The 14,745-nt window shown below is 45.0% G+C and overlaps 1 protein-coding gene across 1 annotated transcript in view; it reads left to right on the forward strand.

The window, feature by feature from the left end:
• The window catches only part of Pik3r1 (phosphoinositide-3-kinase regulatory subunit 1), an 87,755-nt gene that overhangs the window by 4,405 nt on the left and 68,605 nt on the right, over positions 1-14,745 (forward strand). The window contains exon 2 of the mRNA XM_006982723.4: positions 5,563-6,276. Within this exon, the coding sequence (XP_006982785.1) occupies positions 5,943-6,276 (334 nt within the window). The 5' untranslated portion in view covers positions 5,563-5,942. The remainder of the gene's footprint in view (positions 1-5,562; positions 6,277-14,745) is intronic.

The following is a 14,745-nucleotide window of genomic DNA, read 5'->3' on the forward strand; positions in this document are numbered from 1 at the left end:
TGTTTTAAATCTGCATTTGTGTAAACGGCAGTGACATTCAATGCTGATATTGCTCGAAGACCTATTGTTCCTAAGAGCAGTTACGAGAATGCCATCCCTGCAGTTGACTGTCACTTCGGTCACGCTGTTTAACTTTGCTTGTTTTCTCATCTGCAAAATGGGGCTGATAATTGAGCTACAGCAGTTTGCAAGGGTGCATGCAAAACTCCAAGAACTGTGCCTGGCACACGGCGAGCACTGAGTTGGGGTTAATTATATTAAGCTTGTACTGAGAAGCATGGTGCGACATGCTTTGTGAGCGTAATTGCCTTTAATCCTCATAATGACCTAGCGAGGTATAGGTCTGCTTCTTCCACCGGCCTCACAGGTGATGAAATGATGCCGGAGGGAGACTTCAGTGACTTGCCAATAGTTACAGATCTAGGCATGGGTCAGGGCAACCCTTGTTAGCTGCAACAGAGAATCCACTCTTCCTGCCATGAATTTTAAGGACCATTTTTTTTTTCATAAGAAGAGACACTTTAGGGCACCTCCCTTTGTCCATTCCCCCCAGGGCTACCATTTCAATCTCTACTGTCATGGTGCAGGGACCCAGGCATATGGGCCTCATAGCCTCTTCTCAATGGGAGGATCTCTTCTTAGTCACACGGCCCTTAGTCCTAGCCCTCTCTCTATCATGACCCCCCTCTCTCTAGTCTAGAAGGGCTGCTGTGGGTGGGCCCGGGTAGCCCTCTCCTCTCCTTCTTGGTGTGCTCCGGGAACCGGGGCTGTAACTGCTTTGCAGTCCTGTCTCTTAAAGTGTCACCTGGGTGTGTACTCGCTGCCCCATAAAGGGCTTGCAGGCAAGAATTACAGCCTTCACACCTTACCTACCCACATTTGCTACCCAGCCTGGAGGGTGGTGGCAGGCAGCACATTCTGCTTAGCTGTCGGTCTGGAAAGGAATGGAGATATTAGATGCCTGTAGCATTGGACTCAAGTTGAGCACACCTCCTCCATCCATCCTTTTTTTAACTGAGGCTGTTCGGTCTCGTCACTTTACATATAAAAACACAGTGTTTGCCCAGGACCTCAGTCAGTTTTAATGGCTCCTAACTTCCAGAATTGTGAAAGGTAGACAGATTTTCAAGTCATGGTTCTTGTGTTTCAAAAGACTGTGTAAGCGGAGGTGGGACATGTATCCTTGATGCTGAGCTCGCATGTTAAGGGACAAAGGGTTACACATGGTGGTGTAGTCAAGACAAGGGCTTGACTATAGACCCTGTTGGTGCCACCACCCAGAGTCACACTGCTAATGTCACAGGATGGCAATGCACGAGTAGATATCTTTTTTGTTGTTGTTTTAGATGCAATTTGAGGAGGTCCCTTATTTCTGCCTCCCCATTATGTTCCCCAAATCCTGTCCTTTGTAAAAGGTGAATAGAGTAAGTCAACAAAACCGGAGGGTTTTTCAGAGACTTTGGTTCTTTCTCATTGTGCCTGCAGGTTAGAAGGTTAAACTAAAAAAAAAAAAAAAAAGACTATTTTCAAGCCATTTGCACATCGAGCAGTCAGGGATTGTTATCTGTCAAGCACTAGGAACAATTTTATCTGGGCAAATTGCATGAGAATTGCTCAGTATGCTAGCAGGGAAAGAAACTTTACATCCAGTGAGTGGGACCGTAGACAGCCATGCGTAGGGTTGAAAGACCAGAGCCAAATAGTTCCCATAAGGAAATTGTGGGCAGTTGCATGTGGTCTTGTATAAAAAATAAGTTATTTTTTAATTTCTTCACAGAATTCCTTTATGCTTTTTTGGGGGGGAGTATACAGTATCCTATACATGCCTTAGCTTATATCATAAAGTTGCCTGAGTTACCTGCAAATAATAGTTTGTTGGCGATGACTATTATCCACACATAAAATGACCTTTGCTCTGAATCTGGATCGAAATAAGTTTGCTGGGCAGGTGTTTGTAGCCCAAGAGAATGGGAGGCATAATTTGGTGAAAGTGGGGAAATACCTGTTCTGTCAAAACTCCAAATTGACGTCAGGAGGCTCACACAGGTGCTCATGATCCCGGCTGCTGGGTGGTCTGCAGTCCTGGGGACAATTTAAGGGAGAGCCTGCCAGTCCTCTAGATGTGACAGCCCTTGTGACTCTGGATGGATGCTTCCCTTATCTCCCCAGGGAGGAGCTAAGTTGTTAGAAATTGTGCAATGTGGGGCCCAGGAGAGCAGCACAGGGCAGACTGGCCAAGAGGGATACAGGTGGCAGAAGCTGCATTGGTAGGGGACAGGGAAGGGCAGGATTCCAGAAGTGGGCAGTCTTCCAGAAGCGATGTACTCAAGAGCCTTTTAGTCACTAATTTATGGACTTCGTAGGCAAGGATGCATTTGCATGATTGAGGCGCTGGGTCCTGCATTTGGCTGGAGTGCTGACCACTTATCTTGGCTTCTTTTTGTGCCTGTGTGTTAGAGAGCCAGCCGCACGTACCTGTGTGGCTGCTGTGAAGGCAGATCCACAGAATTCTCCTGGGGGAACAGCCAGAGCAGGTAAGACACTGCATTGTTGATGCTCCTGCAGTGCCTAAGCTGCCCCTGGGCATCTTAGCTCAGGGAGTCCAGAAGTAAGTGACGGTGGTCTCAAAAGTGGGGGCTCCACACACTGGCTGCATCTGAATTTAGTCTACAGCTGATGCTGAGTGCGGTTATGCCCGAGGTACTAAACGTCCTCCATCTGTCACGTGAGAATATCTACAACACCTTGGTTATTGCGAGGATGGAATGGGTTAATGTAGGCACAGCTCCCACTACGTATCATGTTCTGATGATTGTGCCAACACTGCCTCATTTAAATGCGTATGGCAGGCCAGAGAAAGTGTGCAGAGGGCTGCATTGTGCTCTCTGTGCCCAGCCAAGGTCTCTCTGAACCTTGTTGCCACGTGACCAGGTCCCCACCCAAATAAATGACTGGTGTACTCGCCCTCTCTTTTTACAACATTGCCTTCAGACTGCTTCACTGACAGTCGCTGCTGACCTTGACAGCCAACCTTAACCGTCTGCATTGATCTTCCTGGTACTCTACTTGCAGTCCCCGAGTCTTAAGATATCTGGGGTTCCTTTATCAGACTGAGACCTGGAGTTCTGCAGAGTTTTTAAGATTCACCTGACACTGGCTGGGAGAGAGCATTGGCCCAATTTTCGAGGGAGGTCTCGGCACACAGGGTGGGGATTGCTTCTCAAGAATCTAGCCTCCTACAGTTATCAGACTCCTCCCAGAGCTGTACTCCCTCCTGTGGACTTAGCCCCAGGCACACTCAAGAGGCTCTCAGGTTCAGAGAGCCCTGCAAAGGCATGGAGCAGTTTCGGAGTCGCTGGTGTGGAACCTGCCTAGTTATATTGTTGTGCTGTGTGCTAGGCCTTGTTTCATGCTTGCTGGGGGCTGGAGGCATTGTATTTCCTGTTCTACTGAGAATCCCACCAAACTGGTCCTCTGGGTGGTTGAAATTGAGGAAGTGCAAGGCACCAGCTGGCAGAAAGATCTGCCCTGGCTACTGACTTAGGGCTTTCCCCTCCCCCTAAAAGACATACATTGCCAGAAAAAGCTAACAAAAATTTCAGGGCAGATTTGAAGGAATTAAATTATTCTTAGGCATATTGCCTGGTTTCCAAGCTTTTAGGGATATGTAAATGTTCATGTTCTTTGGAGCTCTGTGTCTCTTTTGTACAGAGCACATTAGTACCAAAAAAAAAAAAAATGAGATTTGCTAGTTCTACATTTTTGTGTGAATTTATGCAATGAATATTTAATTTGATTCTGGATCTTTCAGAAGGAGAGGTTTTCTTCAAACGTAATATAGCTTATTTTTCTCATCCGCTCCACTGGCTGCATTAATTTTTCTTCCCTCTGATGCCTGAAATGCAAAGTAGAGTACTATCCCAAATTAATATTCTTGCTACACAAAGATTTCCAGTGTTTGTTTTTACTTCCTTTTAATATGCAGCCCTCCTTAGAGTGTTATTGTATAAAGCTAAGAGGCTTTAGCCATGTGAAGTTGAATACTTTACACTTCTGAATGCCAACATAACAATTAATCTGTGGCTAGATTGTGTTTCTTAAGATGCCTACACTGACGAGTGCCTCTAACACTCCACTGCTAAAGTGTTTCTTCTAAACGTAGGAAAGTCTCTTTGACACAGGCTCGTGTGGCGGTGTTTGTATTTCTTCATTGTACAGGTTGGTGAACTGAGACCTTTAGCTAGAATTTAGTCTCTGCAGTAAAGGTAACATTGAGAAATAAATGAGGGGCAGCGTGGATCCATGCTGCATGCTGTCCTGTCAGCCATCCATGGTGACCAAAGTTCTCTTAACTTTGGCTCTCCAATTGCTCTGCACCCACTATGCTTGGCGATTGAAAGAAAACGGCTCTCATTACCCTGGCCTCCCCCAAGCCTGTTTTACATAGTGCTTCCGCAGCATGGCTACTTCCTTTCATATCTTAAGTCCTTAAGATCTAGTTGCTCTCCTCATTGCTGGCCTGCAGTCTGGCATCCCAGAAAGTCAGTGATGGTTCCCATCCCACTGAAATCAGTTCTACTTCATTCAAAGCTCATTACGAAACCTCAGGTGTACTCCTGATTTCAGCTGGAGTTTTTGGCCGGTCACTAGCACATCTGCAGTGGAGGTCTAGCACATCTGCAGTGGAGGTCTAGATCCCGTGAGCCCATCAGGTCTCTTGACTTTCCTTTGCCTGCTATTGATATGGAATTGTCAGCAACCCAGGATCAAACACTGGTCCTTCTTGCTTCCGCCCGTGAGCATTTTTCACCTTCCACCCTTCCCCTTTTATGCTGTACTACTTCAGTTTGCATCTTTACATACCTGCTGCTGCCTCTCTGGTCTCTGTCCTCACCTTTCTCAGCAGCCTTCACCTCCATTTTCTCTCTGTGCCAGTCAGTCCCTGGTGGGCACTGAGGTCAGACTGAGATTCCTTGAGTGCAGCCTTCCTGAGTGACTGCGTCCCCAACATCACCATGCGAGGCTCACTGTAGAGGACGGACTTACACTCACTGTGCACGTGTGCATTTCAGGTGGCCCTTATTGTCTTCCCAGCCCAGGTTTGCTGTTCCCTCTCTGTCTGCTGATGGGTGAGACGGCCTGCGCTTCTTTCCATAATATGACATTTGCTTGGTCTGTCTGTGCCCAGGATCATGCCACACATTCCATTCTGTCTGCAGATTCCTGCAATTCGATGTGGTCTCTCACTTGAACCCCGTGGCATTTTGTGTCAGCGGCTATTATGGCCGTTACCTAATGTTTTGGTTCCTTGTGTACCAGTTTTTATCTCCAGAACATTGCCACATGTTAGCACGTCGACTCCTGTCCCGCCCAGTGTTCTTAGAAGGCAGGGACTGGCTTGCTAATCTTGGGTTTTGTATACTGTGTCAAGCAGCAGCACACTGGCCTGTGTATGTCATCTGCCGGAGTGATTAAGTACTTGTTGAATGGAAGTAGAAATTCAAATCCCCACAGATGGCGAAGTGTGAGGTTCATTCACAAGCCCTGTTTTTGCTTTGCTAGGTGAAGCTGAGAGTGGAGCGGGACAGTAAAATCAGACGACAGATGGACGGCGTGACAGGAACGTCAGAGAGGATTGGACCTCGCTGTGAGAGTCAGCCCGGAGTCAAGGTGTTGACAAGTCGCTGAAAAAAACACCAGGGAGGACTGTGGCGCGCAGAGGGAGCAGAGCCGTGTCTTCAGTCACACCATTGATGGAGGACAGATGGACAGCCGGATGGCCAGTCACCTCTCTTAAGCCTTTGGATAGTGGTCCTTCGTCCTCTGCTGGCCACCTGTTGGGGGTTTTAGCCCATTCTCTGAACTCACTTTCCCTCCAAACGTAAACTCAGACTGCGGTGTACAAGCAGCCCCCTCTTTTGGAGGGTGACGGAGCTGCCAATATGAGTGCTGAGGGTTACCAGTACAGAGCCCTGTATGACTACAAGAAGGAGCGAGAAGAGGACATCGACCTGCACTTGGGGGACATCCTGACTGTGAATAAAGGGTCCTTAGTGGCCCTTGGATTCACTGATGGACAGGAAGCCCGGCCTGAAGATATCGGTTGGTTAAATGGTTACAATGAGACCACCGGGGAGAGGGGAGACTTTCCAGGAACTTACGTTGAGTATATCGGAAGGAAAAGAATTTCCCCTCCCACTCCGAAGCCCCGGCCCCCTCGACCTCTTCCCGTGGCACCGGGTTCTTCAAAAACTGAAGCAGACACTGAGCAACCAGGTCAGCATGATGAGTGTTTGGTTATTTAATGACCTTTTGGTTTTAGTTTCTTTTTTAAGTAGTAAAATCTTAGATTTGAGCCAGGACGTTAAGCTTTGAGCAGGCGCCATGTTGGCAAGTTGACCTGAACTGATATATAGTGTATATAAAAGTCTGGTCAATCATGACATGGCTGGAAGTTTGCTTCTGTGTGGTTGGGAGTTTGTATGAATTGGGAGATGGTGTCTGAGAGCCTGTTTAGTGAGTATCATTAAACACTATTATTACAGTGGCCATTGAATTAACGCAGGCGTCCTGTTCTTGGGGATTGTTACTGCTTTGGGAAAGCAAAGGGTAAGTCTAGTATAAGCATATTTAATGTTAATGTGGTTTGCATGGAAAAATGTAGGGTCTTAAAGTGACCACAGAACTCAGCGGAGAAGAAACCATTGTTTTTCTAACCTAGAATCTGCCCCTTAATTTCCTCTTGAGGCTTGGGGTTAGCATAAAAGGAAAGAAGCTTCTGTTCCCCAAAGGACAGTGCCATTGTGGCAGAATGCTTGGAGTCTGCTTGGCCCTGTGAGGAGAAACTCGGGTTCACTGGCTACTTGTCTTAAATGGAAGCTACCCTCAAAATCCATGTGCTGGAGGTGGTGCATGCTTGGGCGTGGACACAGCTGTTCCTGGGTAGATTCTCTTTTATTCAGTTTCTCACCGAGACAGCTTCGTCCTGTTCAGCTTTCGTGTGGTCTGTTTTGTTAGATACCGTTACTCACTAGAAAATCTCGCCCCCCCCCCTTTTTGGGGGGGTGTATGTGAAGGGGATGCAGTCTTTTTTCCCACCCCCAGAGACTTAGAAAGGAATAACTAGGTACATTAAACAGATAAAGCTGTTGAGTTGTGGTTGCATACTGAACAGAGCTGGATGGGGGCTGCACAGGAGGTTTCTGGAAGGAATTCTGATCGTACTGTGTCGTCAGGCTTTCCCAGATGAAAGACGGAATAAGAATTAAGAGGCAGATTTATTTTAGCACTGGGAAACAAGATGGAAAATGTGGTATCAAAGAACAGACTTGAGATATGCCTCCCGCATTGGACTCCAAAGGGATACTATATTTAATAGGAACAAATAATGTGGTTTTTTTAAAATTACAGTAAGTTAAAAGCATTTTTTTTTTTGCAAGCAGACCAAAAAGGCTTGAACTGTCCATGCATTCTAGGCACATACAATTTTCAAATTACTGCATTTCTTCCGTATTTTAGTTTAGTAGACGGAAGATAAACAAGTCATTGTTTTTTCTCCATCAAATAACATGTTTTCTGACCTAACTTCTCTTTTTATTTTATATGTGTGTGTGTGTGTGTGTGTGTGTGTGTGTGTGTGTGTGTGTGTGTGTGTGTGACTGTATGTGTGCATTACAGGCATGCAGGTGCCCACAGAAGTCAATAGAGGGCACCAGATCCCCTGAACTGGAGCTACATGAAGTTGGAAGCTACCATGTGGGTGTTGGGGAAATTGCAGCCAAGTCTTCTGGAAGAGCATCCAGTGCTGTTAGTTGTTTAACTCTTCCTCTCTCTCTGGTCTCCTGACTTCTTTCTTTTTAAAGTTAGAAACAGTTAAGTAGGTTCAGTTAAGAAGAAAAATGACCTCATTGCACCCAAAATACAAAGGGCTGCAGAACCATAAACAAATAGCTCAGTTGAATTAGAGATGACTCATAAGGTGGAGTTGAGGGTTCCAGGTCATAATTACTGACAAAAAAGACTTGGTGAAAATAGCTTCTAAGCAAAATTATATTTTATAACTGTTATCCGGTGTAAGTTTCTCCGGCTGTCATACCCAGTCAAGGAATAAGACTTACAGGAAAATGACTCTCTTATTTTGTAAGGTGTTGCACTATTTGCCATGCTTTCTTTTCTCTGGTGAGCAGTGAGATTTTTAATAGCCTTTTCATTTTTCTTTTTGATATGTGGAAAGAGAGAACAATGAAAGATTTTAGTAGGATTTGAGAAGAGACCCATGATAGCGTACACGGAAATATTAGAAAGAATGAGCCTGGACATACATGAGAAATTAGGAATGACTGAAAGGTTGGGAAGACTGTGGAAGGAGGGGGTCACCAGGAGGGCATTGTACTAAACATTCATCAGATACTCTAGGAACTTTAGCCTCAGAGTCTCATTTAAATATGATTCATGTGACGTGGGAGGTCAGCAGCTCCTGTGTTGGTTACAGAGAGCTGTATCTGTATTCATTTCCAGAGCCTTTGTAGTGGAAAATTGTGTGGCGGCAAGAAAAGGGGGTTCTTTTCTCCCCTCTCTTTTCTCCTCTTACATAATAGACTTCTTCAGTCTTGTCTTTTTTTCTTTGGACCCCCTCCATCTCATATGGCTTCCTTTGAGTTCTCTGTTTTCTTTCTCTCATTTATAAGGCCACTATTCTTCAAGCCCTAAGAACTGTGCATAGTTCTCTCCTCTGGACACCTGGATGACACCTGTTGATGGGCAGTGATGTAGACAGAGGAAGCTTGGACCCGTGTGCATGCTAACCTTGTTTCTTTTATCCTGTTGATTCTCCATAACCACAGTCATCCCCTTCTCTGCCTCATGTTTGAGAGGAGGTCTTGAACTCCTAAGCTCTGGCCATCCTCCTGACTCTGCCTCCCAAACACCTATGCTCCTGGCTATCCCTCTGTATTTCAGAGAAGACTGTCATTCAACTCTGGGCCAAAGTAGACTCTTTATGAGCAGTTCCTCCTGGTGCAAGGGAATCCACCTTTCTCTTTCTTTGAAGTGTATTCCTTCCCGTCGAGAGAAGACTATGAAATTTAGTTGTGGGGTTAAAGGAAACAACATTTGCATGAAGATAAGCTATGGAGCTAAGCTAGTGAGTGCCAGGTACATAATCAATGCTCAGGAAACGTCAACACCAACAAAACACAGCCTATATGAACATCTGATTAAGGAGCTCCTCTCGGGAACAACGGACCTTCTACCATTACGTTTTGCATGCAGTTGTTTAGAACACCCTGGCCTGTGCAGTGAATGAGTTTCTTTCTTGAATGATCTTTGACTGGGGGCATCACATTCATTCAGTAAACACAGCTGGGGTTCCTAGTTTGGGCTCGAAAGCAAAGCAGAAGATGAAGACATTTTCTGTTTTCCTTCCCTCATGGCTGGGTGTCCTCTCAGCTCCGACAGTTCTTTCCTAGGTCCCTGCTTTGCTGATCCCCTCTGCTCCTCACTGAAGCTGGCCCTGCGGCAACCTGCCCCTCGGCTTCTGCCTTTCTCATGGTGAGCTCTACAAGAAGAGGGGTCCTGGTCCCCTGTGATGCACCTGAGCAACACAGTTCAGTAGTAGCGCCTCATCCAGTGATGGAGACTTGTGATGGAGCCTCATCCCCCAGCTACAACACACGCCTGAAAGGAGCCACTTGCTCTGTGTGTCACGTGTAGGTGGACAGGTTGACTAGCTCAGCCTGCTTTTGGCCACCAGGCCTTATTTGCCCTTTGCTTCATTCACCTCTGAGGTACGCTGTCGCTGTGGCCTTCCACATTGCTTGCTGTGCCTCCAGAATGCTTATCTTCTGCCACGGCCCCTGGGACAGGTTGTTCTGCCGCTAGAAAAGTAGCTGAAGCTGATAGGGAGTAGAAGGTGTATCCTACCAGCAGGTGACCTGGGGCCCAGATTTTGTATTGTTTGTAATGCTCCCCCGCCCCTTATGGCTTTCTGTTTGTGTGAAGGCCGCAGTTATCCACACGAGGTTCATGTTTTATTGCACCTTCCCATAACCTAGTGTCCCACTTGGGCATCTTTGGGGAACACATTTTTCCTTGTTTTGTTGGAGTGTGCAAGGTGTACATTCCACACTGAGGCACACATCAGCAATCTGGCCCCTCTGCCTTACCTGTTGGGTACCTGTTCTGACAGACACACCACCTGACTTTGTTGGGGGTCTCGCATTTTCCTTCCTATACAAGGAGATGCCTCAACTGTGAGTGAGGGTCTAGGGGGTGGGGAATACAAATCACATTCTTGTGAAGAAGTTGTCTGCAGTGCTGCTTAGCAGCGTGAACACACACTTTGCAGTCCTCTGGTGGAAGTCCAGCCTTGGCTGGATATGTAGTCTTGTGAGCTTCTGACCAAGAGTTTGTGTAAACCTCTAAACTCTGCCAACTTGAGAGGACACTTGGGCACCCGACTTTACATAAACCTCTGTATGCCCCATGCACCCATGACCCTGAGGACTCCTGACATCAGGTCCTAGCTGTTTTTTTTTTTTTTTTTTTTTTTACATATAAAACAAAAAGCAGACATTGACCTGACCTGTTTTACATTTTGACCAAAATCCTTTCTAAAAACGAAAAGAAAAGAGCCTTCGTTCTGGGTTTGTTTTCATGGTTTTCCCGGGCATGTTATCTTTGCATTTTTCACACTCTGCCCTTTGAGTGTCCCTCCATGCTTGTTACTCCTTGTCTAGAAAGCAAGGCTGTGGTAAATCACATCAATCAACTGCACTACACAGAGGTCACAGAAAGTAGAGACCTGACCCTGAATTACACACCTTGGTGGGGTGCCATGTTCTCCATGCATGACTCTCTGCTGGAGACAATAGGCAGGGAGGCATTCCTGTTGGTGGGAATTGTGTTTCAGAATAGGCCTTTTCTTAGCTCTGTCTACCTTCTCTCTTCCTTTCAAGCGAGGCATTGCCAGGAAGCTGGAGGACTGTCTCCGGCATCTGCCTTTGGGTGCTGGTCACTTGTTCTGCATTCTGTCACCGTGGTTCTCTGTGGAGAAAGCAGGGCAAGCTACAGGACCTTTGATGAGAGGGCCCTTGAGCCTCCCTCCTTCTCTGCGTCTGGATAGTCAGAAAAAGCTTGAATGTTTGCCTTCTGTGTTTTCCTAGGAAACGGACTATGTTTCTGAAAGATCAGTGTGATTGATTAATCACAAATATTTATTATGATTGTTGTTGTCGTAATTTTACTGGTCATGGTGATGGTACTGAGACTCGAACCCAGGACCTCATGCATGTGAGGCAAGTACTATGTACCTAGCCCACATACGCAGTTCTTTTTTTTTTTTTTTTTTTTGTTTTGTTTTGAGATACAGTCTCACCATGTAACTGGCTGGCCTGGAACACGCTCTATAGACCAGGATCACAGAAATCTGCCTTCCTCTGCCTCTGGAGTGCTGTGATTAAAAGCATCTATCACCAAATGTAATTCTTACTTTTGATAAAATGAGATGACCCTAACCATTTCTCTTGTGATCACAGAATTTATTGCTTATACATTATTACATACGATGATATAGCCCTCCCTTCCATGAGAATATAAACAATTAGCAGTTAATATTCTTATCACTAAATTCTTGCTTTGTTGAACTATTTTTCCTGTTAATTTAAAATATAATCACCCCCCTTACCCCCACCCCTCTGGAAATGTTTGTAAGGAAGGACTGGAATCAAAGAACAATTTGCATATTCATTCCCATTTGTAAAGGAAATCCACAAGAGAAAGGACTCTTCCTTTACCCCACTTTCCCAGGAGGCCTCAGTCCCTTCTCTGAAACAACTAGTTAGGAACTGACTGGCAGAGCCCAGAGCAGCTGAGTCTAGGCTGTCCTGCAGAGCCCAGAGCAGCTGAGTCAAGGCTACCCTGCAGAGCCCAGAGTAGCTGAGTCAAGGCTGCCCTGGGCATTCCCAGCCTGGAGGATGGACCCCCACCCCACCCCCGGGTATTACTCACAGCGACAGAATGGTGCCTCTTTACCCTGTGACTGTGGAAACAGTAAAGTTAGGTGCCTAGATAACAGGACCGGTGTCCTTGAGAATCAGTAGCCAAGGCAGGCAGCTTAGGTTTGTTCTTTCTAGATTTATTTCTGTTTTTGTCGCTATGTATATATTTATGTGGGCAAGTATTGAATTTTCCTGAAAGTGGAGTTCAGATTGTTGTGAGCTGCCTGACGTGGATCCTGGGAATTGAATTCCTGTCATCTGAAAGAACAGTACCTGCTCTTAACCGCTGAAGCATTTCTCCAGCCCCCCATTTTTTTCTCTTAAGTGAAATGCAGTAGGTCCCTGTAACCCCTGGCTTCGCTTCCTTTGGCTCTCTGAGATCAACTGGAAGCTGAAAACATTACTATACAACTAGACATTTTGAGTGAGAAAGAGGCTGTGACCATATGTATATGACTTTACTACAGTGTTTGTTATGATTATTGGAGTTTTTATTAGTTGTTTATATATTATACTCTTATCTTGGTGTGTATGTACAGGAAGAAAATAGAGAGAGAGATTGGTACCATTTGTGTATTTAGGTACCCATTGAGGGTCTTGGAACTACTGTATTCCTTCCCATTCTATGTTAAATTTCTGGGCTTAGCGTTTTTTGGTTTGGTGTGTGTGTCTGTGTGTGTGTCTGTGTTTGTACATGAAGGGCCACAGATCTTACCTGTTCAGTGAGGATGGTGTGCTCCCACCTCTGATCTGAACAAGTTATTCAAGCCAAAGGAGCCTATTGTCTTCACTAAGGACTGAATTACTGTTACTAGTCCAAGTTTTCTTTCTCAAAAAGATAAAACCCATACACTATAAGTATTCCCTTTACCTTTGTTGTCATTGGAGTTTTGGATAAGTTTGATGTCTAGTGTGGTTTCTAGGCGGATGTTTGCATCTTTGTCCAAAAGGGATTAGTAAACATGTCGCCAGTACATTTGGATTTGAGAAAATAAACATTAGAAAATTTGAAAGTCAACAACAAATGGTGCCTTACATCTGCTGAGTCGCATCCCAAAAGGAGAAAACTTCGTACCTGTGGGAAATTCACGTGCCAAGTGTGTCACATCATTTGCATATTCAAATTTTAGTTGGAACCGAACAAAACAGACAGTAAATGTTAGTGCAGCTGGCTGTTGCTTCTATGTGTATTTTTGTTGCTAACAGATTGCAACAAGAAAGGATATAAAATGGACAGAAGACCAAGTTGCAGGGTGGGGGTGGGGAAACTTGGTGTACTAGTTAGACACCGAGTAGGATAGCTTGATGACAGGCTGTACTTAATGTTTTCATGTCTTAGTTTAACTTCTAGCACTTAATATCAACGCAATTTTTAGGCTTTTAATAAAACAAATCCAAACAGAGACTGACAAGATGAAGGTAGAAATAGCTTTTTTTTTTCAGCAACTTGGATACAATTGCCCTTAATTTAACAAAGTAGTGTCAGAACATTTTCTAAAGTATCCTTCTTTATCGTTATTTATCCAAAAAGTATCCTTTTTATTCTTATTCTACTGCGGTGGCAGTGGAAACATTGTTAAGTAACTATCTTGGAACTACAATACTAAAACTCAAATACAGTGTACATTGTTAAAATGCAGCTTTGTAGTGGGAAGGGAAAGAAGAGGCAGAACTTTCCATTTAATTATGGATGCCGAACTTTCTCCCTGAGGCCCTCTGCCACACCAAGTGCCTGGATGTCATTTTTAGGAATACCTTCCCTGGACTATTTCTTGTGTGGCGGTCTTGGCAATCTATTTATTATCAGCTGTCTTATCTGTTCTCAGCTAGTGGCGTGCATTGTGCAGAGCTTAGATTATTCTGTCCCGTCAGCTTGATGCATATTGAAGTTAGTGTAGAAGATTATCTGTAATTTGTTGATCAAATCTGGTATCTAGGACAGGAAAGGATATCGGCATACTTGAAATACATTTTTTTTTTTTTTTTCTGATAGGCTGTTTGGATCAGAAACTCTGCCTTGCTTCCCAAATATTCCTTAGCCCTTTACTACCAGGGCACGCTAACTGTGAAATGAAAAGCTCATTGCTGGCCTTCCGAGATGAGGCTGTGATTTTGTTTCAGCCTCTCGATTTCTGTTGCTAAGAATTGTTGGAGAACTAACTCCTCCACCCCTTAAGGATAAGTTCTTTCACTAGTAGTACCCCAATAATACTACCCTGAACCCCTGGGTGTGGGACACATAGGAGAGCATTTATGTGGAGGAGTGACTTGGGGTAGCTGGGTGGAAGAAGTGCTCACAGGCTCTCCTCACAAGATCTGCTCAGAAGCTGCCCTGGGGATGATACGGATTATTGCTAATTCAGTGTCCAGTTAGTACTTTTTTGCCAAATTATGTGGTACATGATCTTAAGACATATCACCAGAGTATAATGATGTCTGTACTTTCATTGGTGGGCACTTGGGCTGACCTCCCCAATGGTGCGTGACTCTCCAAGGTTCATGTGCTGTGGTACAGGAGCAAATTAAATGGTATCTGTGGAATGCCGTCTCATCCTGTGCAGCCTCTGGATTCATTGTTGTCCTTCAAGATTTTTTTTAATGGTTATTTGAATTAAATTCTCCAGGATTAGTAAAGGATACTGATAATGTGTATAGATTATGAAACTTTGCTTATTTGGACTTCACATCTGTAGAAGAGGTAATGAATTTGCATATTACCAGGCAGGGGCCTGGCACGAAACCAATGACT

This window comes from Peromyscus maniculatus, chromosome 15 (assembly GCF_049852395.1).
Source record: "Peromyscus maniculatus bairdii isolate BWxNUB_F1_BW_parent chromosome 15, HU_Pman_BW_mat_3.1, whole genome shotgun sequence".
NCBI classification, from domain to species: Eukaryota; Metazoa; Chordata; class Mammalia; order Rodentia; family Cricetidae; genus Peromyscus; species Peromyscus maniculatus.